General features: G+C 42.2%; 1 protein-coding gene and 1 long non-coding RNA gene across 2 annotated transcripts in view; one reads left to right on the top strand and one right to left on the bottom strand.

The window, feature by feature from the left end:
• Window positions 1-7,101, top strand: part of LOC309337493 — a 32,602-nt gene extending 25,501 nt beyond the window's left edge. The window contains exon 3 of the long non-coding RNA XR_014154357.1: window positions 5,004-7,101. This is a non-coding gene — a long non-coding RNA (uncharacterized lncRNA). The remainder of the gene's footprint in view (window positions 1-5,003) is intronic.
• PLXND1 (plexin D1) overlaps window positions 1-27,977 on the bottom strand; it is a 170,947-nt gene that overhangs the window by 15,576 nt on the left and 127,394 nt on the right. Inside the window, exons 25-32 of the mRNA XM_081852248.1 lie at window positions 26,785-26,983; window positions 12,164-12,310; window positions 9,536-9,692; window positions 8,302-8,405; window positions 7,108-7,171; window positions 4,254-4,288; window positions 2,819-2,923; window positions 888-1,051 (exon numbers count right to left, since the gene is read on the bottom strand). Coding sequence (XP_081708374.1) covers window positions 888-1,051; window positions 2,819-2,923; window positions 4,254-4,288; window positions 7,108-7,171; window positions 8,302-8,405; window positions 9,536-9,692; window positions 12,164-12,310; window positions 26,785-26,983 — 975 coding nt within the window. The remainder of the gene's footprint in view (window positions 1-887; window positions 1,052-2,818; window positions 2,924-4,253; window positions 4,289-7,107; window positions 7,172-8,301; window positions 8,406-9,535; window positions 9,693-12,163; window positions 12,311-26,784; window positions 26,984-27,977) is intronic.

Raw genomic sequence — 27,977 nt, 5'->3', positions numbered from 1 at the left:
GCATGGAGAGGAGCACAAGTTTCAGTGAATACTCCTCCCTTCACGCGTATAGGGTGCTATGGGTCATTAATCTCTTGGCTTTTGAGCCCAAACTGCTGACACGGTTGTCAAAAAACATGGGTGTATCTGCCCCTGAAGAGCTTTTTATGAGTACCTACTTATTTAGGAGAGATACTGTATAACTGATTGGGAGTGGGAGAGAACCCTATTGATCACTGCCAAATGGGTTATGTTACCTATAAACCAACAGAGTCTGTTCTTCAGCTTTGACAAGTCTGTTTACAGTTGTCCTCAAATACAGTGAATCTGTAGAGCTCTCTGCGTTTGCACAAATATTTGTGGTTGCCTATATTTATATGAAAACTTGCTGACACTCAATTTTGATTTATTTTTGAGCTGGAATGGTTGTTTCCCCTGTGACAACTTGAAAGGCATCTCTTTAATATTCTCTGAGGAGGATATACGTTCCACTGCTGAGCAGACCTGAAGCTATTTTCTGTTCCCTTGCCATTTCCCGCCATTTCCTTTTCTGTATCTGCTGTCTCCTGAGAAACTACAATGGAAATCAACGAGATGTGCTCAACCATAAGCATACTTATAATTACAGGAAGTTCTCTCCTTTTGTTTATTTATTCCAATCAGCCTGTCTTGCACCTCAGATGTTGCACACATAAAATGTCTGTTGCCCGCTTAGTATGATTTACTCCATGCCCTCTCCTCCTTAATATTTCTGGGTCTGGACACTTAAGTATTCCAGCCCTCTCACTGCATATTCTTATTAATAATTCTAGTGATAAATAATATAAGCCATGGTTATTTTGAAATACAAGTTTTTTTAGAAGTATGTGTTCATTCAAGGCAAATTGATTGAAAATTCTTTTCCCAACCTGTTTGTTTTCCAAATGTGCAATGTGTCTGGGTCAGAGATGCCTCTCTTTTCTGCTTGCTCTTCCAGGAAATCAAAGAAATACTTGATAGCCAGAGGAGGTTTGTCATCTCGGAAACTCAGAATGGCTTTGAATAAGTCATCCAGGAATTTTTGTAGTGTGCCCTCAAAAAAGAAGAATATTCAAGTTGGTTTAAGAAAGCGGCAACTGTGGTGGCAAAGATGTTGATGAGATATGACTATTTCTTTTTAAAACTAAATTGAAGAAATCTTGCTATAGAACGATTGAAGAATAAGGCAAAAATAAGAGCCTGGAATGGAGGACGGGTTAATTCTGTGCACTGTGATATAATTAGCTTTAGTTTGCATTTAATCTCTCTTGGCACGGAGAATCTCCTTCTCAGTTGCTGGAATCCAAGAGCACATCTGTGATTGTTCTGTGTGGTAAACAGTGGGAAAAGCTACAGACCCCTGGCAACTCTTATGATCTCTCCTCCAATTATGAATCACAAAGCACTGGAATTACAGGCTGGCTTAAAGCCAGGCTCAGTGTCCAAGTCTGTTAAGAGCAGTGGTCTGATGTTGTAAGCCGAGTTTCTCAATGCAAACTGGACTGTTCTTCTCCACTGCTGCATCAGGCACTCCTAGGCTGCCTCAGACTCCGTTGAAGTTTAGCACTTGATCTGACACCCCAACATGTGAAATCCTTGCGGACTTTAAGAACTACCGTCATATTTCCCATAGTGTTCAGGTCTCATTTAAGCGACAAAACAAGAAGCAGAATTAATGACATGAGAGTGCTTGAAAGCACCACTTGTGTCACCAGTATTTTGAGAACTACACTGTGAGTAATGTAAGTTAGTAAGAAACAGCAAATTAAGCTTTTTTCTCATGTTTTAGTCCAGCCTTGCAAGTATCCACATACCTTTTTTCTTTACTAATCTGCCTGCCCAATCCATATATCCTTATGTTATGTCATTTGTAAGTATGTGGAGGACCTAACTATGTGTTACACACACCACTATAACATACATTGCAGGAGGACCATCATGGTCCCTTCCAACAATTCCATGATTCCATGTAATCCTCACTTCTAATCAACAAACATACTTTTCAAGGAGCTGATTTGAAGCAGAGAGGGGTGGGTGCTCTTCCTTTCCTTCAACTGCTGATTTTCACTATCACAATTATTTTTATTTATTCAAAATTTATAAGCCACTCTTTTGGGGTTTTGTTTTGTTTTGTTTTGAAAAAAGAACAGACTTCACAAATTAGTATCTTGAAACCCATGATAGAAAGGTGGCTGAGTGAGTGTGAATTATAGAGGGAAAGCAGCAAGGAAGGGTTAAGCACCATTTTCTCCAATTCAAGCCACTCCCTGGCACACTCCTGAAGTGCAATCACCTAAACCAACTGGCTGTTGGGATTTCCCTTTTTGCCCAGGCCCTCAAAGCAGTTACAATAAAACATAATATTATGAGGTACAAAATACAGATGCAGTCCCAGTAACTAAGCCACACTGGCATATTCTGTGTGGTTCCACTTTGAGGGCCCTGCAAGGAAAGAACCAAAATCCTTTCCCCATTAATAAAGCATTCTAAGTAAAGGATCTTTAAGGCCTGCTGATCTGAGCTGGTAAACTAGCTGTACAATCCTAAACTTGCTTATTCAGAAGTAGGCTCCATTGTTGAAGGCTGCAGTCCTATGCATATTAGCTGGGAGTAACCTCCCATTTGTTTATTTTTTGAATACTCATGCCCAGGATCCCACTATAAGCATTCTGTCCATTTTTGATGAATGAATTTGGCTATTCTGGGTATTGGTCATCAAAAGCCAGAGACGGGATGCTTCTTCAAGAGTTTAATTTGTGCTGATTCACACTAGTGAAAAGTCACCATTCTTCACACTCAGCACAGTCATAATGTATCCTACCTTTGTGGACAGCAATCTGGTCAGGTAGATTTCAGGGAGGACTTTTTTCCTGTGACTCTGTCGATGATATTTCTTACTCTCATTCAGGTCATCTGTGGGAAGGACCTGAACAATTGCAGAAAGACAGGGTTATACATGGTTAAAATGAATGTTTTGAAATAAATGCTGCTAATAAAGCATGTGTGTTAGAAGAAGAAAAGACTGTTAGCCCATGCTATAAACCAGACAATTCATATTATGCATATTATGAGTACTGGAACTATATACAGTGGTGCCCCGCAAGACGAACGCCTCGCAAGACGGAAAACCCGCTAGACGAAAGGGTTTTCCGTTTTGGAGGCGCTTCGCAAAACGAATTTCCCTATGGGCTTGCTTCGCAAGACGAAAATGTCTTGCGAGTTCCTGCGGGGTTTTTCCCCCTTTTCCCCCCTTTTCCTAAGCCCTAAGCCGCTTATCAGCTGATCCGCTGATAAGCCGCTAAACCGCTAATAGCGCTAATCCGCTAAGCTGTCAATGGGCTTGCTTCGCAAGACGAAAAAACTGCTAGACGAAGAGAATCTCGGAACGGATTAATTTCGTCTTGCGAGGCACCACTGTATATATATATATGAAAACACCACTTGTACTGTTTGCCAGCTGTGCTGCTTGATTCCTTTCCACCGCCTTCCACCTTAATGAATGAATGATTTTGCCATAGATTCAGTTTGCAATGAATTCAGCTGTCTGAGACATCACCAGACACAATGTTCCCTTTCCCCTTCTGGTAATTGGCAGTCATCATAAAGGTAAAATACATTAGAAATATATGCAAGATTATGACTGAGATTAAGATGAAAAATTGAGTTCTCCCCTTCTCTCTGCCAAACATAACGTGTGTTCAATTATTATCTTATTACACAAACAATGCAGGAACCACAAGGGTCTCAAACGCACCCCCCTTGGTGGGTCTGATCCTGGGCCAACAAGCTGGCCAGCTGACAAATGCATCAGTCGGCATATGCTGCACATATGGAAAACATTCCTAGATTTGTCTTTGACAATAAACTATGTGCCCTTTCATTGTACATTGCTAAACTGATGTGAGGAGGGGGAAGGAAAGGTGGAGGTTTGTTTCATAACAAACACACTTGGCAAATTTCATTGGACCAGACCAGCCACCCACCCACCTATCAAACCATTCCGGTTAAGTAATTATTTCCACACGTTTGCATAAAGCTGTTGCGATTTGTGTGTGAACAGTGATTTACCCGTACCATGTCATCTGCGCGCGCACGCGCGCGTGCACACACACACTTTCCTTGTGTGTGTGGGTCCAATTCCCAAACAGACATTTCCTTACGGAGGAAAGAGGGGGAAACGACCCACTAAGAAATCTTTGGCCCACCCACAGTGGGTGAGTCATTATCCCAGACTGATTTTGGAATAGGATACTTACCAAATGAAAGTATTTTTCAGTGTCCAGATCTTTCACTGAAAAAGGAAAAAAAAAATCTTTTTTGGAGAAAATGAAAGAAAATGGCTTAGCTTGCTACTTTCCACAGCAAGTCCCCACCCCCCCCCCGCCTTAGAAGGAATGTTTCTGCTGCTGAGGATAATCAGTGGTAATAATACATGATATACTTAACTGTGCTCAGAACTTAAGTAACATACCCCAACAAAACATTAACTGACTCAGATGACATTTACATGAGTATCTGGTAGTAAAATCCATGTTTTATAACTGGAGAACTTGACACAGTGGCTGAACCGAGAAGGAAATACAGAAGATACTGGCTTCCAGTCCTGCTCTCCAATTGCTAGGCTACATCCATGCCTGGCATTATTTGGTCTTTGTTGTCCTCATCACGGAACACATGCCAGTTCCTTGAAGAGAGTGGCAGAGAATTAGACCTGGACAAATGAAATCTCTACAGTGAATTGGCACCACTGTATTTGCTACAAGAGGAGGCTGCTGTAACGGAAGGCTGCAATCTGTGAATTAAGTCCCACTGGACTCAAAGGGCTGAAGTTTTGAGTAGGTATGTGTGGGGATGCACTGTAGGTACTACTTCCCTCTCCTCTCCAGACTCTTTCCCTCTTTTATAAGACCTCATTTTCCAGTGAAAAGCAAAATAGCGCAGAATAAGTAGTGTTTTCCTCTTCCTCGGTGACCTTCAGTTCTTTTCATCATCGTTTTATTTGTCAGCTTCGCTCTGAAAGTGGCCATTGTGACTGCTGAAAACTTGATCTGCCTACTGGTCGGCCACTTACCCAGCTAAAAGCCATTCTGCCCGGTGTCTGGAGTGGGCGGAGATTGGCAGCTGATGCGTTGAAGTAGAAGATGACAGCCATTCAAGGACAAAGGTCAACAAACAAGCCTATTTAGCAACAGTAAAGAGGATGACCTCATAACATCCAGTCTGATGATGACCAAAGTATTTATGGACAGCTCCAGGCCTCGGTGCGTCCCCACCCCCGCCAGCCTTGCGAAAATACTGCTTGCTGCTGTTTGGACACCCATTTTTTCTCTCCGTTTGCTGGCTGCCATTCAGAGAATGTCATGCACTGCAGGGAACAGGGCACTAAGTGTCTCCGCTCTGCTTTTCTGTCTCTTTGTCTAGCCATCAATCCTACTCAGTTCTGTGGTGGACGTTGAAGGCTTTCAGATGAATGGTATTATTCAACAACATAAATTACTGTAGCTTAATCACTGTGATTGAGATAGGGATGTGAATCTTGCTAAGTCCCAGTTATAACAAAGTAATATCATGATGGGTTGATTACTTTTAAGCTGTAGAAATTTTTCATAGTATCATTAAATTGCTTTCACCTTGAACTGGAAAAAACAAAGAACAACTTCACAAGTGAGGCTTAATTTGTGCCCCCCCCCCATTTATTTTCTTATATCTTTAATGCAGAACAGAAAGTGGAGTAAATTTGTAATGTGAGTAACCAGTGCAGGATTTGTATTACAAATCCAACTGAAGCAAGGACCACTGTAAGCCTCACGTGTGAAAATACCCAAAGAGCACTGTTACTCCTTAGAGACTAATGGGCTTACTGTGGCATGAGCTTTCAAAGGGAGGATTGGAAGGAAATGCTGCTGAATTCTGCCACAGATGCAACAGCACTAGGATGGACTTCTAAAATGGAACATGGGGTTCAGGAATCCAAAATTGTTTCTGGGAGGAAGGGTCCAAAAGGTTTGGTGAACTTTCAGATTTAAAAATCTGGCAATGGCAACATTAGTAAAATTGTATGGTCCATTTCCAACCGTTTTTACTGCAGCGAATTCCTTTTACTCTAAGAGTCAAAGTAGGAAAAGCACTGCTTCCTTTAGCTTCTACCCTCCCTGGAGAAAACACACCTGGAACAATGTGAATAGATGTTGGGAAGGGAGATCATATGAGATACTATCATTACATTATTACAGCAGACATGCAAATGGAGTCTGCACAGGAGTGATGTTTCTATTGGGTTTCCCCCACGCCTGTGAGTTTTGAGATAGAAAATCTCATAGCCCTGCCTTCAACTTTCTGTTTTGCTGGAGAAATGATAGTAAATGAACAAACACTCAAAAATCTAAGAGGACTAGGTTGGCCTAGCAATTAGAGTGTTGGCACCAACTGGAACTTTTATCCTATGGCTAACAGCAGTGTGGGTGATTTTTGCCAGGATTGTAGCTGGGGAGGGAGGAGCTAGACTTATCATCCTAGTGTACTGCAGTCCCCGTGAAAATAGGAGTGGGTGGCCCACACCTGTCACTATTATAATTTTAAAAAACAAAACATGTTTCTAGTGAACAATTAGTATCAAGAATGCTTTGCTTGGTAAACCTTATAGCAAAAGCCTTCGCATGTGGAGCACCCTCCTATCAGATGTCAAGGAGATAAATAGCAATACAACTTTTAGAAGACATCTGAAGGCAGCCCTGTAGAGGGAAGTTTTAAATGTTTTATTATGCTTTTATATCTGTTGGAAGCCTAGTCAGATGGGTGGGGTACAAATAATAAAATTATTATTATTATCGTTTTCAAAAGATAGTAGCTCTAGTTTGATAAAACATACTAAATACAACTGAGGAATCAAACTACATGTGAAACATGGTAGCCTATGGGTCCATTTTGTAAGAGAAAACACAAAACATCCCAACAATTGGGGAGGGGGGACAATTGACTGAGAGTTGCATGCAGTCTGGTCTCTAAGTAGCAATATGGAAGGCACTCTAATCCTGGCTTCAGTCTGCAACTTGTGAAGGAACCCCTTCCCTTCAAAAGGCATAATTCATTAGGAAAAAAGTAGTAGCTTACCTCTACTTAAAGTAGTATCTTTCTTATCAGTTAAACTCATAGCTAGGGAGGCACCTTCAGGGATCTGTGAGTGAGGGGAATACAAAATAAATAAATAGATAGACCAATAGAAAATAGGTGGACAGATGGATCATGCATTTCAAGATTTCCCCTCTTTTCTGATAACACTGCAGCAAATTTATTGTGATATGAGTAAGCACACAGAAGCCTGCAAGTCTGCATACTGATAGGAAATCTGAAGATTACTGCAGGGACAAATGAATGAAATGCAACAGGAATCCTGATCAAGATGCATTCTGAAGCCCGCAATCCTGAACACACGAAGGGAGCAAGTCCCAATGGACACAGTGAGACTGACTTCCGATTAAACATGTATGAGATTGCACTGCATGCACCGTTTTGAGTCTTCAGAGGAATTGCTTGTGGAAAATATTACATCAGAACGATAAAAAACATGCGAGGATTTTTCATGAAAGACCATTAACAAGAGATGATAGACATATAATAACCAGTTTACAGATCCTTGCAGCAGAAGACACACAAGTTTTTTTGTTTTGTTATGACAACATTCTGCATGTGGGTTCCTTGATGGAAATTACTCCAAACACTGTGGTGGAACAATCATAGACCAAGGACTGGTTCACATATGTAGCCATCCATATGATTTGGGTCGTCTGTGCGTCATAATGAGACGACAAGGGCCTAGCTCCACAATACCACGCTGCTGGTGTTATGTTGCTTCCCCAAGCCCAAGCACATTTGTAGTAGTCCTTTGAATACACACTTAAATTCCTCGACTTTAACTTCAAATGAAATTATTTCCTCAAAAGAAGAAAGGAAGGGGGGGGGAACTCATGCTCCCATAAGAGACCAATGGGAACTCTGACACCACTCTCAGCAACAAAGAGGAATGGTATGATTTTAATTAGGATGGATAGCAGCCATTGGGAAAAAGAAGCTTCCCCCCCAGCACTAACTTGTTTCGCATGAAGAGTGTTTAATTAGTCTCGATGTGTTGCAATATTAACGAGTTTCTCGCCAGGGCAGATGTCTGTTCCCCGGAAGCTCTTATGGAGTTATGGCAACCTTCCTGCTTGCTTTTGCTAATTCTGCTTAGAAAGCAAATTGTGGCATCTCCCCGAGGAAAGGCAGGCCCAAAGGAAGGGAAGTTCACGGAGCATTCACACTTCTTACCTTATAATGTGCTAGCGTGTTGAGTTTCTTCCTGCCATCCTCCATCACTGAAGTGTCATCGAGGTCCCGGAGGATGTAGCTGTCAGTGCTTGTGGCAAACCATTCTAAATATAAAGAAAATGGGACAAGTGGAAACCCTCTCTGAACACAGCATGTGCTAGCAAGAACACAGAGTGTTTCCTTTTTGTGTCACGTTTGACAAGGGACACAGGTGTTTCGGTGTCAAGCTCTGTGGCTCTTTGGGGGCACTTGTGCCATGAAACTCAAATACACAGACCTTTTAAGTACCTATTGTGGGAAATCTTACAAGGATATGCCAAACAGGTAAGAATGTGACGACTGCATTTCATTCTGATGTCATGTATCTCTCACACTGTGAATAAAAAACCTGTTCAAGTACAACACACAGTGTGTAAAGAAAATAAAGGAATCTGGATGTAAAGTAGAAGCACACACCTGATCTCCAATAATCTGGGCTTTTTTTTAAAAAAAAGTGAGAAAATTCACTTAACTAATAGCTCATTTTGAATACATTTGTATGGAAGTAAGTTCAGCAGATTTGGAATTATGGATCACAGCTTTAGAAAGATAATGTAAACAAAGCTAACACCTTTTCATGGGGAGCAGATTTTACCTTCTGTTCCCACTCATTTTGTTCTGGTTTCAACTGTGGCACTTTCTCCCCAGTGGGTAATTCAATTACAATTGTATCCTGATTTTTTTGTGACCCGGAAGGGAAACCGCCACGATTCCTGTGAGCTTCACCACAAAATGCATTGTTACGTTGTGTTTGAGAGATGTTAAGACAGACTCAGGGGAAAGCAAGTGATCAATTAGAAAGGGTCCTGAATTTTTCAGGTTCTGCTCATATGCAAAATATGCAACTGTTTTGAGGTTTTATTACAATCAAGTGGTATATAAATGTTGCAATATAAACAAAACAAAACAAACACGGAAGTAACATTCATTCTATATCAATGTTCATTCCTGATGAACAGGGTGGGCTCCCAAAAGATGTTTACTAGGCAAGTATTCAACTTGGGACTTGATCTTAGTAGCAGGTTATTTTTTTTAAAAAAAATCAATTCACAATGTTCCTAAGGCACCACAGTTCAACAACAGTTAATATACGGAATATAGGTGTTCCATGTTTAACATTATACTTGCACATGATGAGCATTTGCATGCTAAAGATAATGACAGATATTTCTGAACAGGGAAAAAAATGGTTTACCAAGATCAACATCTTCTACTCTAGGCCACTGGGAATATGGAATATTCTTGCAAAAGGCTTCAAGTATCTTCTCTTTAACCTGGCTGAGAGTGTCTGTATCCATGACCCGAACACTCAGTGAATCCATCCCACAGCCTTGGAAAGACACATTAAGATTCTGTGGAGAAAGATGGTTGCTTACAGTATGAGGTGATTTGCACAAGTTAAAAGACGTAAAAAGCCTGTGAGCTATAAGTGGAGGGAAAAAATCTTGGCACACCATAAGCACTGTACTAAAAAGAGATGAATATTAAAGCTAGCGAAAAGTGCTGATTTACAGTCTCATAGATTGAAATTGACCATATTATTCAAAGAACTATGAGACCATGAGAGAGTGCAGTCTAAGCTTCCCCAGAATTGTCCTGTCTATGAACCCAAACCCTGAAAAGGAGAAACTATCTTAAGCTGGGAGTAGGAAAAGTGACTGTTGCAATTTTTTCCCATGCACTCACTTTGTCACAGGAGGAGACTGAGTGCCAGTGAATCAATAGGTATAGTAGAGTGGCAGCTGGTTAACCTACTGTACAATGATGAACAGTGACACGAGGTAATGCTGCACTTTGAAGCCCTGCCTTTCAGGACTTCAAAGTGCAGCATGGGACTATTTGACAGCGTTTTGTCATAATATAAGGACTAGACAACTCAGCATACAAGTTCCAAATTCAAGATTTGTAGAAGAAGGAATCATGAGTTCTTCATCATGTGGTGAGGAGCTGTCATTCAATGGTAGAGCATTCATGTACTTTCACAAAAGCATTTTGACAGCATAGAATGAGCCAACCATGTTTGATAGCTCTATTAATTTTGGTTTGTCCCATTTTTCCAATCTTAAATTCAGTTCTCCACATTTGCAATTTAAAAAAAATGTTCATGAAAATTCGTAAGCATTTTAGTATGGATTTTTCTTAACATACATATTTTTGGTATGCATTTTTGCAAAGGAGTTTCCCCTAAATTGTGTATTGGCATTTAGTATGCATGTGCATTTTTATGCTGACTTACCCTGGTATAAGCATTTTTGAACATATTCTTTGGCTAAAGAACTGCATTGCAAAATTTGGAGAAGTGCGGCTTTCGAAGAGTGTGAATTTAGGCTTGCGTTTTGTTTTGAAAGAATTAGGAAAGTTTGCCTTTAAATGGAAGATGAAGTGAATTTATCCCCATCTGAATTTGATAGCAGCCTTTTATAATGTGTTTGCAACAGACAGGATAGCAAGGTGTATCTGAACCATTCCCTTGCTTACAGGATGCCGCTGTCGCTTATTGCACCATTACAGAGTTTGAATTATGCCTATTTCTAGGATTAGAGTTTGCTTTGTGAATGGTAAGCAACGGAACTTAAAAGTTTAATGTGCTTTTTTCTTTTTCTTTTTAAAAATAACCAGGTTTACCCACAGTTTGGTTAACACTGATGTTATCCTTGCAGGGACTTTTATTTACTATCACCTGGGAATTGTGCATTCGCTTAAGTTTCACTTACTTGTAAACAAAAAGTCAACAGCACTTTCCCAATTTGTTCTTATGGAGTTATCTCTGTAAAGAGAAAGTTAATGCCAAAAGCCCTGCTGCTAACCTCCTTAGCTTTGCATCATAAATTATAAACCAGTTGGTAATGTGAACCTACAGCAAGGCAACAAAGGACACCCAACCCAAAACCTGTTCTCATTTTTACACCAGCACAGCTCTTGAGTGAACCCCACTGATTCTGGGAGAGCTCCTTCAGATTTATGCTATCGTAATCAAAAGCAGAGCTTGGTTTGGACTTTGCAAAGGTCTGTCTACTGCATTTACTGTCAGGGTTGTAGTTAACATATTCCCCGAGACTCTACATTCTTTGTATGAGTTAGTCCCACAAGAGGCATTTTACAGCATCACTTTTCAGCACGACTTCTTTAACACCCTGCGTAAAAGCCTTCACACCGTGGACTCCGCTTTACAACCAGCAACCTTTGCTGGCAGTGAAGTCAGTGCTTTGCCAGAAGCTGAAAAGATGTGACACTCCTTTTTGATAATGGCTTGTTAATTCCCCCCCAGCATATCCTGAACATCAGCCAATCAGATGGAATTTTCAATGGCCTCAATATATTCTCTGCCTTGAAGATCTTAGTACCCAGATGTTTTAAAATAAGATATACTTCCATATGTACTTTTCCAGGTCGAATATATGCTAGCACAAGGATGGTAGCTTTACATGGAGAATGAAACAATTTTGACAGTGAATCTGAAAACAAAGCTATCTGATATGCACAATTCCTAAGGAATTGTGTACTTAGGGCACAAGCCTTCCTATGGATTTCTTGACTTGTCAACCTCAAAGTTCCTGTGACTTACTGTACCCATTGATTTTGGTCTATTTACAGGATATACTTGTTGGTCTCATCCACTGACTCAAAATACACTTTCTTTCTTTAGTACTGCCCCTCTCCTCCAGTTCTCATTCCCCAAGTGTCCAATATGTCTAGAAATAGGGCACACTGCCTCACCCCATTAAAAGAGCTTCAGTTCCTAAAATTGATATGGATGACTCAACTTTCAAATATAGCCATGACACAAACAAATCCTTTTCACTGAAGAGCAGGAATCTCTTACCCTTGGCTTTGCTTCAATATTCTCTCTCAATAGCCATTCTTCGTTGAGAGTATACCTGGCTTTTCCAGTGATGGCATCTATGGAGCCTTTGTTGATCTGTTGCTTGATTGCACAGAGCAGGAGGAAGAAGGGCTCCCCAACAGTTTCCTAATAGGGGAAATAACAGGAAATGGTTTGGTGACCAAGAACCAATGAGCGTAATTTCTCACAACATGCCCCCCCAATGATTTACAGCAGGGGTCAGCAAACTTTTTTGGGAGGGGGCTGGTTCACCGCCCCCAGACCTGGATCGCACACATTGCGGAGGGCTTCTCTCGCTCCCCCTCTCTCCCCCAGTCCCAGCCCCTCCCTTCCCCCTGCCTACCTATGGTGCTGCTGGCAGTGGCAGTGGGGACACACACGAGTGGCCCCAAAGCAGCCCTTTCCATCCACTCGTTCCTCCTCCTCCTCCGCCAGCCTCTGCCACTCGCAAGGGCAGGCACAGAAGCTGCGGTTGGCAGAGTGCAGTGCCTCTCCCATCTGTGGCTCCTGTGTCTGCACTTGCGAGTGGTAGAGGCTGGTGATGGCGACGGAGGGATGAGCAGCCCGAAAGGGCTGGATGGCTCCGGAGGGGTGCTGCCCAAAATGGTGCTCAACCAGCCCCCTTCCTCCACTACGCAGGGCTGGGAGAAGGGCGAGGAGAAGCCAGGAGGAGGGAGGGGGGAATGGCATTGGGGGGGATGGCGGCGTTGGGAAAAAAAATTAATGGGAAAAAATAATGAACAGAATTGCCAATCCATGGACTGTCCATGGGCCGAATCCTCAGGGCAATTGGACTGGATCCGGCCCGCGGAAAGTAGTTTGCTGACCCCTGATTTACAGAGCCATTTCCCTGCTGCTATATTTACAGAGGTCAATATTACAAGCAAAGTTATTGCAGGGGGCCTCCAGGCTAGTCATTATTTTGTGGGAGGGAATTCAAGTGCAAACTGAAACATTACATTTGTGCAGTTAAAGTGGATTAAAGTCCTCTGTTGTCCTAGTACAACAAATCTCACTTAAACCCCCCTCCCCCAACTTTTTGCAATTAGGAAAGCGATGGGGAAGCACATACAAAACTTTGAGGTGAAAGAATGATTAACAGGAAGATGTATCAACACCCGCAAGCAAATTTGGATGAATGCTCATTGTCATCTAGCCACCCTATAAACAAATCAGAATGAATGCTCAATAAACTCAAGGCAAAGTCTAACCACCATGTAAACTTTGCGCAAGCAATCAGGATGAATGCTGAATAAATGGGTCGTCTGCAGGAGCCCTTAAGATCCTGGAGAGCAAATGCAGCCTTCAAGCAACCAAAAAGAGATGCTCATCATTCTATACAATCAAGCAATATTATCATAGAAACTAGAGCAGGAAGCAGAGTTGGAAGCAATAATACAATGAAATTACAGGAGGAATTTTAAAGAGTCAAAATGAAATTATCCTATTGTAAAGCCCCACAAATAGATGGGATCCTTGCTTAGTCTCTTCTGAAACCAGAACATGACATTTATATGTCTCTATATTGGGAGGATAGGTAATATTATCAATTGTACAATCTGGATCCTATCCAGACATTAACGCCATGCTTATTTTACTTGGCAGTACTTCAATACTGATACGACTGAAATTGGATAACAGTAATTTTATTCACGTTTTCAGAACAGTTTTTCAGAGATTTCAAAGGCAATTTTCCAGATTGAATCCATCCAGCTTCACTGTCAAATAACTGTAAGCTAACCCCAATGTATTTTAATTCAGAAATCCTTTATATGTCAGCCTTTTTAATATTCACAATTTTTTCTTCCAACTAAAACGTTTATATTAATTTACCATTTTTGTAATTCAATTTCACTCTTCCCCTCATGCATTCATGCACACACACACTTCTTCCGAACTTCTTAATTGCTAAGGGCAAGAGAAGTACAATTACTGCAAAAATGTTTCAGGAATCCAAGTGGCCAGCGTCTGTTCATTCCGATTCCTCTGCTTGATTGATGCTAACGCTATTAATGCTTTCTCATCACTACAGCAGCTAGTTTAATGCCAGCTTTGGCTTTGCTACACTTGGGATGCTACTATACGGCTGAAGATGGGTACATGCCATCTGTTGTGTAAGTGCCAGGATTTAATTTGCAACAAGCAGCATTCTTATGCTAAAACAATAATCATACTAGCTTCTTATTTGAAGGTTTTGTCAACTCTCTGCCAGATACCCACATCTAACTGGGCCTGTTGTGGTCAACAGTTAGCAATGTTTGAATTTTACACCCTCGATTTTTCTGCATGAGTCACACAGCAGTTGCATGAAGAGGAGAAACTATAGCTCCAAGCCACAGAGTTATCAAAGCATTGATTCTGAATGGAGATGTACTTTAGGATGTGCTTAATGCTATACACATGCTTAATTAAGGTGCTTTGTCGAGTCAAGTCTCACAAAAACTGGAGAACAGACTGTGGTTTAGGGCTCATTGAGTTACAAGTGGGGAAATAGTACACTTATTCAAAGTAGGGAGGGAGAAGAAAGATATCAAGGGTCTTGGACCCAAGAATGACGATGGCCATTGTTACAGAATAAAATCAGATGTGTATATATATATTTTTTTGTATTCACATATGTTCTTGCAATCAAGCTTTAATGAAAGCAGACAATACTGAGAGTGCTCCAGATTGCCCTCTGCTTCGGATTTTTATAGCACAATCCTATGCATGTTTACTTGGAGGCTCAATCCTACTGTGCTCAAGGATGCATTAAAGATTGCAGCCATGCTTTCGTCTCTGAGCAGGAAGAGTGTGTACCTTGTAAGGGAGTTGTTGAAAAGGCTGACCTTACTGTGAAGTGCTAGAGAGGAACATAGGGTGGTTGTGTATTAAAATCAGATTCCCCCTACCCCCCCGCCTTGTAAGGCATGTAGCTGAGTCTCCACCACAAAATGCGTCAGAGTCTCAGCCAGAGACAAATTGCACCTGAATCATAAACCTGCTTCCAAAGCCAGTAAAAGTGTTTTGCGAGAAGGCCACAGTGACAGAGCTGATATTTACTGCCTTGGCATAACATGTATCGCATATGATTAAGCAGAGCATGTGAGCATTTCTCCCCCGCTACGTCTGAGAGTGCCGCAGCAAGAAGCAGTTAAGCAGGCATTTCAGCTCCAGCTACACTATTCATGGTGTAGACTTTACAACAAGAATTATTACACAAGAAATAAACTCTTTAAGTCCCAGCCTCTGACATGCTAGTTCTTTGTGTTTATGAATCCCAGAAATCGTGGGTTGTTGTGAAAATCTGCAGAAACAGAAAGTCGGTATATTTCAAAGATTGGAAAGGAAGTGGACAGCGAAGGACTACAGATGAATGGATAACTTGGAATTTATTTCAAATTTATTGCTGGGAAACTGGTTTGGGAAGGAGTCGAAACCATCCTCGGACTAGGTTTTTTGTTGTGGGGGAGGGATGTAAATGTGCTTATTCGTGGGGAAAAGGGATGTTTTGAATACATTTACTGTTATGTACTGAGCTGAATCCTAGAACAATAGGAGCCAGAATGCAGCAGTCTGATTGGTCTGCAGGAGCCACCCAGTCCAGCTCCAGGTGGAAGTGAATCAGCAACTTGAAGGAGCAGCCAATCAGGCTTCTGGATGAAGTGAATCAGCAACCTGATTGGCCTACAGGAGCAGCCCGGAATTAGCCAATCACACGGGGCCCATTGTGTAAATAATGTATATATAGCTAGATGTTTTGGGGAAAGTTTCATTCATTGCTACTATGAGCTGAATAAAGAACATGAATTCCACACTCGACTCCGAGTATATTTCATTTACAGAGCACATTTTCTTCTCTATTATATTTGCTTTTTAATGAAATGTTTGGTGATTTGTAACTGCAATGTTATGGGTTCTTACAAGTAACCCTGGGCGGTAAAATCACTTTGTATTAATGAAACCCAAAGTTGGCATCCTTTGAACTGTTCCATATAGGTTGTATGAAGTTCTGTTTCTATATGCTGGGTTTAAACAACAACTGGGAGGGGAAGAATGAACTCTTGGGTTAAATTTACAAGCTACTCTTCTAATGAGACTGAAACAATGTTAGAGATGTCTCTTGGGAACATATTATAGACAGCTAAAATGCCTGAGGGCACAAATAAAACTATTCCAACTACCCCAATTCAAAGTCATTTCTTACATTAAAAACATTGCTTTATGGAGGCTAGCAATGGGAACATAATAGCAAACTCCAGTGTCTCAAGCCCACTATCTTGGCTTCACATTCTAGTTCTTTGGCTAGTTATTGGGCCACAGAACCATAGCTGAATCCTTGCCCCCTGTTTCTCCTCTGTGGCTAGAGGTGACTTACCAGCTTTGCCTGGTTTGCCAGGTATGGCCATTCCTCGGCAGGGATGTCCATGCATCGGTAACCTTGAAGCTGGATTACTGCAATCCACTTTGTGTAGGGCTGCCCTTGGGCCTGGTCTGGAAGCTCCATCTGGTGCAGAATGCAGTGGCCTGACTGCTGATGGGGACACTTAGCTGACAACATGTGGCACCATTGCTAGAATATCTGCACTAGCTGCCTATCTGAGCCAGGTTCCAGTTATTAATTTTGAAAGCTCTGAACGACATAGGTCCAGGGCACCTTAGGGTTAGCAAGGCTCTTCTGACATCAGCATGAAATAAGAGTTTTTAGTGTCATTGGCCCAGTCCTGTGGAATACTCTGCCAACAGAGATTCAGCAGGTGCCTTCTGTTTCAGTTTTTAAATGCCTGCTGAAAACTATCCCATTCTGCCTGGCTTATGGAGGCAATTAAGAATTCATTTTTCCATAATAGCTGATGCTCTCAAATGTGTGGATGTTTTTTTCCCCCTTATTACACATATATACTGTTGTAAACCTCATTCGTATTGTTTATGATCTAGTGGTATATGCATATTTTTATTAATAATAAATAATAACATTTTCAAGGTGAAATGACAAATTCTTGCACTCTGTGTTCATTTGTCCAGAAGAACCCCTGGCAACACCCTCCAAGGCTCCATACTTACATCCACTAAGTTACTATTCCTACCTTGTCTCTCATCATACACTGAAAAGATGAAAAAAAAACTACCCTGATGATGAATACAACTGAGTGTTTAAAAGACTAATCTGCATTATGCAACCTTAATCTTTGAAAGGAATCACCTATCTTGTCCTATCAAGAGAAGATAAAGAAGTGCTAGAATGTCATTTGTGATGGGCTCGTATATTAGCATTTAGTTAGACTCCAAAGAGGACTCAGCTTCAGAAACCATAGGGGTAAGAATCAACTAACTCCAGAGTACGCCAAAGTGCTTCTCTTAGTGCCAAACTAGAAAGATGGTACCTATATGACTGCAATGAACATACCTAGTTTTAAACCATCAATAGTGACTGTACAGTGGGAGCAGGTGGGATGAGAATTGGGTACACAGCATGCAAGGAAGCACAGTTAAGTCTCTCCCACCCCCATTTTGGAGTCCCACTGAAAGTGCTCCCACCTGAAGCTGTAATTCAACCCCAGGAGAGACGCTTACATTGACAGCTTCCAATAGCAGTCGGGGAGGGTGCTATTGGGACTGCAGCATATGGGAAAGTGTCCACCCACCTTCTTGGTCCTAATTCTGATCCCCTGCAGCTGCTATTAAAAATTTAAAAACCAGACACGTTAATTGCAATCATGCAATAAACATCACAGCTTGTTTGGCTCTCATTGTATGACAAAAGGCAAAAGCCTTCTGGGGTTTCTCACTTATAAGTTAATAAAATCCTAAGTTTGTTACGGCAAATCTAAATTTTTATTGAGGCACCTTCTCCTTCTCCTGAAACATACAATAACTTTCTGGAAGTCACATCATATTTTTACTGGTACACTTCAGACATCATGCCAAACCATGGTTTAAAACCCAAACCATTCCTTATGATTCCAAATCAACCACTATTTAGAGATGCTTGCTTGCTTTCCTTTTCCTTTTGTGTTTTTCATTTTCTATAAGAGTAATAGTCTCAACTATGGTTTCAGATTAATTCAGCAAAAGCATGCCTTGCAAATATACTTTTAAACATAATTTCAGACAAAGCTTTGCTGGCTGATTGCAAACCATGATTTATCACTTCAGACATCACACCACACTATCACCTTCCTTAACCATGAAAGTTTCTTTAACCTTAATTCCTGTCTGAATTGAAGCAATGTGTTTCTGCGGAATTCTTTTCAGACTTGTGTTTTTGAAACTCTTTGTTTTTCTTTCCCCCAAATGTCTGAACTCTCACACCTTGACCACAACGTGAATTTGTGCACAAGAATGAGACGTGCGAATTGGGGGGCGGGGGGAGGACCCTGAAGCAAAATTAATTGTATGAAGTTGTTCCCTAAGGATTAAGCTACGTGAGTCACTCTGTATACAATTGGCTGCATTTGTATGTCGTGATAAACCAGGGTTGCAGGCTTAACAAAGTTTTACTGTGAATGAGTAATGTAATGGTGCACACAGCCTGGTCATTCCCTCTTCGTTCTTCCCTTGGCATGAAGTCACAATTAAAGGTGTTTGATTCCCCCAATGAGGCAAAATTGCTAGCTAGCTTTAAACCATAGTTTGCTGTTGTCAACAGTGTTAACACTCCTGGTGGCCACAGTATTCACACATACACCCCCAGCAGCATGGAACTGCACCACTGCACCTTGGATGCCCATTTGAAGGAGGTCTGAGTCTAGCTGACATGTGTTGCAGAGTAAAGTAACCATAAGGTGCTGAGACTAGTCAAGTTTGGCTGAGTGAGTCCAAGTGCAATGAAAATAGCCTACTTACACCAGGCAGTTCTTTGTAAATTCTCTTATCTCTTGGGCAGCAGAACACATTTGTGAAAGCACCTACAATCTGAGCCTTTTAATTTTCACAATAGGGCTATATTTACAAATTGAACCAACTAGTCAGGCTCATCACTGGAGTTGCCCTTTGCTTAGGCCACGAATGGCTATTTGACTATTTTTGAATGTTTCCATTTTTAGATGGTTTGCTCTTCAACCCTCCATTTCTGCAATACAAATGGATGGATTGTTTGGCACAGAATTAATATAAAACAAATGTTTAAATCATGTAATGCTAACTTACGAGGGAAAATACAAGCAGCTGGAATTTTTCCACTGCACAATTGTTAAGGACCTTTTGCAGCAGCTGTTTCAAATAGATGTTGTGATTAATGGGGATAATTCAAGAACTAAAAACAGACCCATCGTCACATATGTCTCACGGCCCAGTGCTACAGGAGGGCTAGTAAATTTCTTTACCAAAAGCTGCCTGTAAGACTGGGCTTGGTTCACAAAAATGTGGTGCATAATGGAAATGGTTGACTTATAGCAGATAATTTAAATTGCAGATTGGTTGGTGGATCTGGGTGTTGGTGGATCTGGGTGTAATATCCCTGAATACAGTAGGCTTGCTTTACTTTTCCAAAACCTTTGCAGCTAGAAATCAACTATGACTTCCATTTTCTTTTGGTTGAGCAGACCTGGGCTGACATTCCATTGTTAATCTGAGTTGACATTAGTCTGTTGAAGTAGTCAAGACTCTAGTAGCACCTTAGAGACTAACACATATATTATGGTATAAACTTTTGTGGACCAGAGTCCACTTCATCTAACATTATGAAGTGTAATCCTAAACTGACAGCCAAATATACACACATGATCTTTTTTGGGGGAGAAGAGTGAAGTCAGAAGATCATGAAATGCAAAAAGAATGAGCATTGATTATTATACAGTTCGAACCTTGGTTCCACTGCACTGGACTGGGTTTGGATGAGGCTCTGTTGCTGCAGAAGTTTCCCACTGTGCCTAAAGAAAACTTGAGTGGGAGGAAGCAACCACCAGCAGTATACATGTCAAAAGGTTGGAAACATAAATTATTGAAATGGTGCATCTGGGGACAGAGAGAGTGGTAGAGCTGAGCTGTCTCTCAGTCATCACTGGATCCTAAGCTTGTCCAGCTCCTGGTGGGTTGTGGCAAAGGGGCCTAAATTTGGCCTGTTTGCTTGGTCTGAAGGTGGTACAGCAAACATGTAGACTTTGCTGCCCTGGCCAAGAAAAGCAGGGGGGGCTTCAAAAGCAGTGGTGGCTCCACCACCCACTGTTGTCTGCCAGTGGTTAGGACTGCACCCTGACTATGTAAGAGCAAAATGGTGATTGTATCACCAAAACTGCTTTTTCATTTTTTTACAATTGCCACAATGCTCTTTGTTATTTCCCCATTCCCTGATATTCTCATGTTTTCAGGAGGAAAACACATCACAGGCACTTTTGAAGAAGTGCAATTACTCTATTGTGATGGCAACTGTAATAACGAGACACTGGTGCAGCATAACATTTAATGTTATGAATAATAAATTTATGGGCTTTTGCTACATTTACGTTTACCTTGGAGGCACACACACCTGAAGAAATTAAACACAACAAGAACATGTTCTCTAATTTTTGGTCCTGCAAGCGTGCATGCAGAAATGGCCAACCATTTCAAAATGTGCAGCCACCTATCATTTGTTTTCTGTGATTCTAGGAAACTGTTGAGTGGATTCAGGAATATCATCAGGAAATTCGTGTGTGGGCAGAAATGTTCTCAGTCCTAATTATCACCAGATTTAACAAAAAAATCTCTGAAGTCACCACAAATAAATGGATCACTGAACACTACAATCATCATACTGTGTAGCCACAATTGTGTAGGACAAATATGATTTCTGAAACTATACTTTGCCTTCTCATTAAGATTTCCCAAAATGCTTACAAAAAGAGAGCAGAGCTGATGTAAACTGGATGACTGAATTTGTCCTTTAAGACTAACCTATCAGCAAACCTATAGAGCTTGCTTAGTTTCCTGAGAGAAGGGACCATTCTGTCTGGTTACATTATCCATGAAGGAATGTGGGCTTGCAGTGGGAGCTTATAGTCTGAGACTGGAATCCAGACAGGTCCCAGAGTTATCTTCTGTCGCATAAAGATTTTTTTTTAAGCTAGTCTAGATTGTGCTTGCCACAATCAATTCTGCCCCTTCTCCAATTTAATGGACAGGAGAGACCATGTTTCTGACATCTGACACTGGACAGGATTCCAGAGACATTTGAAAGCAGTGAGAAACCTCATTGCATCAGAGCACCCCCAGTCTTCTAGGCAACTGAGTGATCCTACTCCTGGGTTGGGCTTGTGTTTTCCAGCTGTGTTGTACTTCAGAGGTGCTCCAAACCAGTCAAAAGTCTCTCACTACTTGCAAGTGTCTCATAAGCAAATCATGAAATCAGGTGGTCCCTTACCAGTCTCTTATTTTGTGCTCACTTGATTAAAGGATGTGGTCTTCACTGGGGTGCTCATTTGTGATGCTCAGGTTTAGACTGACAGCTTCCAGAGAGGAGCGATGGGGAGTGGTATGCCTCTGAATACCAGCAGGAATCATTAGTGGGAGAGCGCTGTTGTAGTCATGTCCTGCTTCAAAGACAGAGGTCCTCTGGCTGGGTCAAGACGACATGGGGTTGGGGGGCCAAATCCCATCTCTTGCGGAGGCTCAATTAGTGCCAGCGCCTTCTGTCAAGAGCTTGGGTATAACCTTCCCTTTCCATGGAGGTGCAGGTTGCAGCCACAGCAGAGGTGGCATTTTTCCATCTCTGCCTTATTAAGCAGTTGGTCCCTTACCTTTCTCGCCCTGATCTGGCCACAGTGATCCATGCGACGGTCACCTACAGGCTTGATTATTGTAACTCACTCTATGCAGGGTTGCCCTTGAAGCTGACCCAGAAACTCCAGCGGGTGCAGAATACCGTGGTGAGGCTGCTTACGGAGTCCTTGCCGCGGGATCACATTCATCCAGTGCTTTACCAACTGCACTGGCTCCCGGTGGAATACAGGGTCAGGTTTAAGGTGCTGGTTTTGACCTTTAAAGCCCTATGCGGCCTAGGACCCACGTACCTACGGGACCACCTCTCCTGGTATGCCCTGTGGAGGACCTTAAGGTCCACAAATAACAACACTTTGGAGGTCCCAGGTCGCAAGGTGGTTAGATTGGTCTCAACTAGGGCCAGGGCCTTTTCACTACTGGCCCTGCCTTGGTGGAATGCTCTGTCACAAGAGACTAGGGCCCTGCAGGACTTGACATCTTTCCGCAGGGCCTGCAAGACAGAGCTGTTCCGCATGGCCTTTGGTTTGGACTCAGTCTGACCCTTATGTTTTCCCTCCCCTTACGGTTTTGATCTATGGGCTACTTTTAAAATGAGGCTGCATTTTAAATTGCATTTTAAGCTGTATTTTAAATTGGTTTCCCCCCCTCCCTATTATGTTTTCATTGTAATTTTACTGGTGTTAGCCGGCCTGAGCCCGGCTCTGGGCGGGGTATAAATTATTATTATTATTATTATTATTATTATTATTATTATTATTAACAATGTATTTTAATTTAATGAATTTTTAACCTTCTGTTGGAAGCCGCCCAGAGTGGCTGGGGAAACCCAGCCAGATAGGTGGGGTAGAAATAAATTATTGTTATTATTATTATTATTAGTTTTCTACCAACATCTGGTTGGTCAGTGTGAGAGCAGGATGCTGGATTACCTGGGCCTTTGGTCTGATCCAGCAGGACTGCCCTTCTGTACTTAGCACGAGACGAGGCAATTCTTTCTATGTATGAGATAATCCATGGTGTCTTCATTTGGATGATTAAAAGCACTTCTACCTTAGGTCACCAATTAATCCTGATTGTTCCTTAGACCACACAATTCATAGCAGCAAGCCAGAAAGTCAGGGGTAGTTATCCTACTTTGTTTTTCAATGAGACATTTCCTTATCAGTTAAGACAAAACCAGAACATCAGCTGTATATTTCAGGACAAGTACTGTATGTGTTCGTTATCACTTCGCTTCTAAACGCTGTATTGCTAAGTAGACAAGAGCTGATTTTCAGCCGAACGAACAACAGCAGAAGGAGAGGTGGCACTGTCTCACCCTTGTCAAAACCAGCTTCCTTCCAAATTGTCTAATTTACTGGCAGGCTTTCCCCAGATTCAGCCAGTTATCGGCTGCTCCACAAAATACCACAGAATTAAAGCATTATCACAGCACACATGGAGAATCAATTTATGTTTATAACATCTGTCTTTTATCTTTCTCTTAGCTGGGACCATGCCAGGTTTAAAAGATGGGGGGCAGGTTGGGGGGGGGGAACAAATTATTTACAAGCTAGCTTCATGTTTTAGATTAACATTTAAGAGTCCTAATCTTAGCTTCACTCTCCTGCTATGAAAGCTGCATCCTTCACCCTGGCTGTGCAGACCAAACTCTTCCTCTGAGATAGCTCTCCTGCCCTCAGACAGGCGCAAGGTGGGATGTGAAGCCTTGGAGCGATAGTAAACAGTGGCTGTTTCTTCATGCGTGCCTATCTGAGAGCAGCAGAAGAGAGCTCAGAGGAACATAAAAGACCGTATGAGAACTGCAGGCGTTGTTAATTTCTTTTGTAAGACCATCCTGCTCAGAGGTCCCGTAAGATAAAGCTCTATCCCTTCCCAAGGTTTTCTTGCACAACGTTCAGAAGAAATTAGGCAGCTGAGTTTGGTTGTATCGGATTCCAGCTGAGTTCTCTAGTCCCAAAAGAGGTCTCCACTTTCTTAACCGGGAGGCTAAGTATATGCAAAATCAGCAGATTTTAGCACCATAGCATGCAATTAAAAAAAACACACGTCTCCTACTTTCTTTCCCTTCCCAGGCTTGTTGAATGTCTATCACCGACCGCACATGAACAAACTGGTTTTGTTTAAATATGTGATGCAGTTCAGACTTTGAGTGCCTATGGTCAAATGGCACATCATACATCTTATAAATCAGACAAATGGATGATCTAGTGGAGATTCCTGCATTGCAGGGGGTTGCACTAGTTGACCCTTGCGATCCCTTTCAAAATAGTCCAAACTTCTAAATACTGTTCACTTTAATAAGAAGTGCTATTTTTCTAGAAAAGGGGGTGCCAGAACTCACCATGAACGCTTCACTCATTCTCTTAGAATGGCAATGGCAGCTACCTGAGAAGTGCTGGAACTGAAAAAGCCGTCTTAATGTGGGAATTATAGCCAAATTATGTCATTATTGGTTAGAACATAAGAAGAGTCTGCTAAATTAGGCCAATGGCCCATCTAGTCCAGCATTGTGTTCTCACAGTAGCCAACCAAGTGCCTGCAGAGAAACCAGGGAGCAGGACACGAATGCAATGGCACTGTGCCCACCTGCTATTCCTAGCGACTGGCATTCAGAGGCCTCTGGCAGTGGAGTAGAACATAACCATTGTGGCTAGTAGCCGCTGATTGCTGCTTACTGCAAACTGCATACGAATTCTTTACGTCTCAAATTAAAAGGTTAATTAAAGGATATACCGTATTTTTCGCCCTATAGGACGCACTTTTCCCCCTCCAAAAATGAAGGGGAAATCTGGGTGTGTCCTATGGGGCGAATGCAGGCTTTCGCTGAAGCTTGGAGAGCGAGAGGGGTCGGTGCGCACCGACTCCTCTCACTCTCCAGGCTTCAGGAAGATAGCAGCCTGCTTCCCGGAGCGCCAAGCGCGCTGAAAGCAGAGCGCCCAGCGTTTCGGAAACACATCTGCAGCTTAGGCAGCCCTGCGGGAGTTCCCGCAGGGCTGTCTAGGCTGCGGATAGGGGCCTGCCGCCCGGCGCGCGGGGCGCCCTGAAGCAGAGCACCCCTCGCGCCGGGCAGACATCCGCAGCGTGGGGAGCCCTGCAGGAGTTCCCCGCAGGGCTCCCCACGCTGCGGATAGCAGCCTGCCGCCTGGCAGGCAGGGCGCGCTGAAGCAGAGCGCCCCGCGCATCGGGCAGACATCGGCCAGCCCCACAAGCTTGGGGGACAGCAGGGAGGCGCAGCGCCACCATCCCATTGTTCCTCGACCTGGTTCGGTTTCTCCGACCTGGTTTTTTGGGGGAAATAAAGGAAATAATTTTTTCCTTTATTTCCCCCCCAAAAAACTAGGTGCGTCCTATGGGACGGAACGTCCTATGGGACGAAAAATACGGTAGTACTTTGAGTAAATTTTAAACTTTCTGTAATGCATGTGACATTAATTCAAGAAATGAACATGCGTCAGGAACTCAAAGGTGACTAGTGAACGTGGGCAGTATTTGCGTTAATAAGCATAAGAAGCTAAGGTAAGGCAAGATTTACTTAGATGAAAGTATGGAACCAGAAATGGGGAGCTGAAGAAATAAAAAGCCTTGATTCATGGGGCTCATTAATAAAATAGCTGAGTATCAGTAGTTTTGGTCATCACTGATTATGTTTTGAAGCATAAAATTGTATTTTTTTAAAAAATCCAAAACTAAATTTGAGTCTAATTCTTGAAAGCAAACTCCAAGCCTCCAATCCTTTCTTGAAAAGCAACATTTGCAGACAGTATGCTGACAGCATTTGAGTTGAGCCAATTACAAAATTTGCATAAACAGGTGCAGCTTTTGTGTTCATATTTGGATTTCTCATGTTGGGCTATAGAAATATCAGCCTAGTAATTTTCTAGGATCAGAGGGAGCCCCTCAAAAAGAAATATGGCCAATATCAACAATCCTGGTTGAAACATTATCATAAAAATGCAGTTGTTTTGAAACAAAATCTGAGAGGCTAACATTTGACATTTGAACAGAAATTCCACAACAGCATCAATGGGAATAATTCTTCCCTAGAAAAACTTGGGGGATAAAGAAGTGGGAAATGCTGGAAATAGACAACTTCCCTCTATGCTAGTTATCACCTTAGTATGTTTTTTTGCCAGAACATTATTATGGTAGGCTAAATGGAAAAAGTATCAACTGTTTCAACAATGGGGATTAAGTTTTTTTTAGAATCTTATGATAATAATAATTTATTATTTATGCCCTGCCCATCTGGCTGAGTTTCCCCAGCCACTCTGGGCAGCTTTCAACAGAATATTAAAATACAATTGTCTATTAAACATTAAAAGCTTCCCTAAACAGGGCTGCCTTCAGATGTCTTCTAAAAGTCTGGTAGTCGTTTTTCTCTTTGACATCTGGTGGGAGGGTGTTCCACAGGGTGGGTGCCACTACCGAGAAGGCCCTCTGCCTGGTTCCCTGTAACTTGGCTTCTCACAGCGAGGGAACCGCCAGAAGGCACTGGACCTCAGTGACCAGGCCGAACAATGGGGGTGGAGACGCTCCTTCAGGTATACTGGACCGAGATCACACGCATTTCAGAGATCACATGCATTACTGTTTTGGGACCTCACAACAACTGCTTAAATGGCAGCGGTTCTATATACTTTTAGATATCTGAAAATCTCTGTTCAGCTGTGAAGTTTACTTGATGGCCTGGGACAACTCACTGTCCATTAACCTATTCTACACTGAAGTGTTGCTGATAAAAAGTGAGATAACGCTATATCTTAATCTCTCTCCTGGGTCACCATTACCTAAAAAGAGAGCGGGGGGGGGGGGAATGCCCTGAGTAGGAGACAATGAACTATCAAAGGTGCCCCGCCCAGTTTCCCACAGCCACACCAGGTCGCAGCCTCCCCCAAAGCTAAGTGGTCTTTCCTACTTACTCTAAGAAAGCTATACATGCAGATGGACATCCAGTTGGTCAGCATCTTCTCAACTACAGATTCTGTCCTCCTCAGCATAAGCTTGGGGTTTTTAGAGGCAGACGCATCAATGAGATCCACCAAGAGGTCCTTCATGATGCTGGTGTAGTACTCCAGTTTCCCATGCAATGCAATGGTGAGCAAAGAGGCCAGGTTGCATCTGCAAGAAGAGTTAATGGATGGTTTTTGAGACTGATAGTACAACTGGGACCCATCAATCAACGTGAACAGAAATTAAAACCATGGTAACGTTCCAGATTTTTTAATTATTTTTTTTGCGCAAAGCCTTTCAAAATTGTTGAAGCTTCAAACCATTTGTATTGCAGCTGTGCATAATCACATTGTATTATGCCCCTCCGATAGAAATGGATGCCAATCGTTCAAAGAAAAAAACACTGTTCTGGCACTCTGTAGAATAATAGAGAAGGTTAACACCAGAAAGCTGGAAAATGGCATAGTTGTATCTTTTAAAGAAATAAAGGAACAGCATGATGTTTAGGGGGATATGGTTGTTGTTTTTTGTATGTGGGTTATATACAGAGCCCTTGAGATGCAAGGCTACTTAGGTCCGCTGTACAATAACCATAAAACACAGCCAGGCAGCTCTACCAACTACTTTACTTTCTTCATCCTTTAAAAGCTCCCCAGTTGTCATTTCTTTATACAGGGTGCTTCTAAATTAAGCACCATATATTGTGTCTCTTGCTGACAGAGGCAGCCACAGAATGCACTTCAGAACAGGTTAATCCTCCTTGCTCCACGATAACACCATGAAGACTACTTTGTGATACGCTAGTGACTCAGGAGGAGGCATAAATGACTACTAAGAGGGCCTGAATAGTTGTTGTAGTGCAGAGAGGATGCAAGAAAAGCAAAGAGAAAATGATTTTAGCCACAGTGCTGTGGAAGCAAGCTTAACTCATAAGGATATCAAATTCCTCCTCCTTCGTCCCTTCTCAATTCAAGGACTGTTGAAGTCCAGGCCTCTTCAGGCATTCTGTCTTCACATTAACATGCAAACTCTCCCCACCCCGTAGGGACAAGCATGCTAGCCCAGCCCCACACTGCTTTTCCAATTGCCCTCCGACCCTTCTGAAAAAGGTTGGCTCCCCAAACATTTTAGAACCCTGATTTTCCAGGAAGTTTTCAGCTTC

Source organism: Podarcis erhardii (genome assembly GCF_964252035.2).
Source record: "Podarcis erhardii genome assembly, chromosome: 2".
Lineage (NCBI taxonomy): Eukaryota > Metazoa > Chordata > Lepidosauria > Squamata > Lacertidae > Podarcis > Podarcis erhardii.
This window is presented reverse-complemented; position numbering and strand designations above follow the sequence as displayed.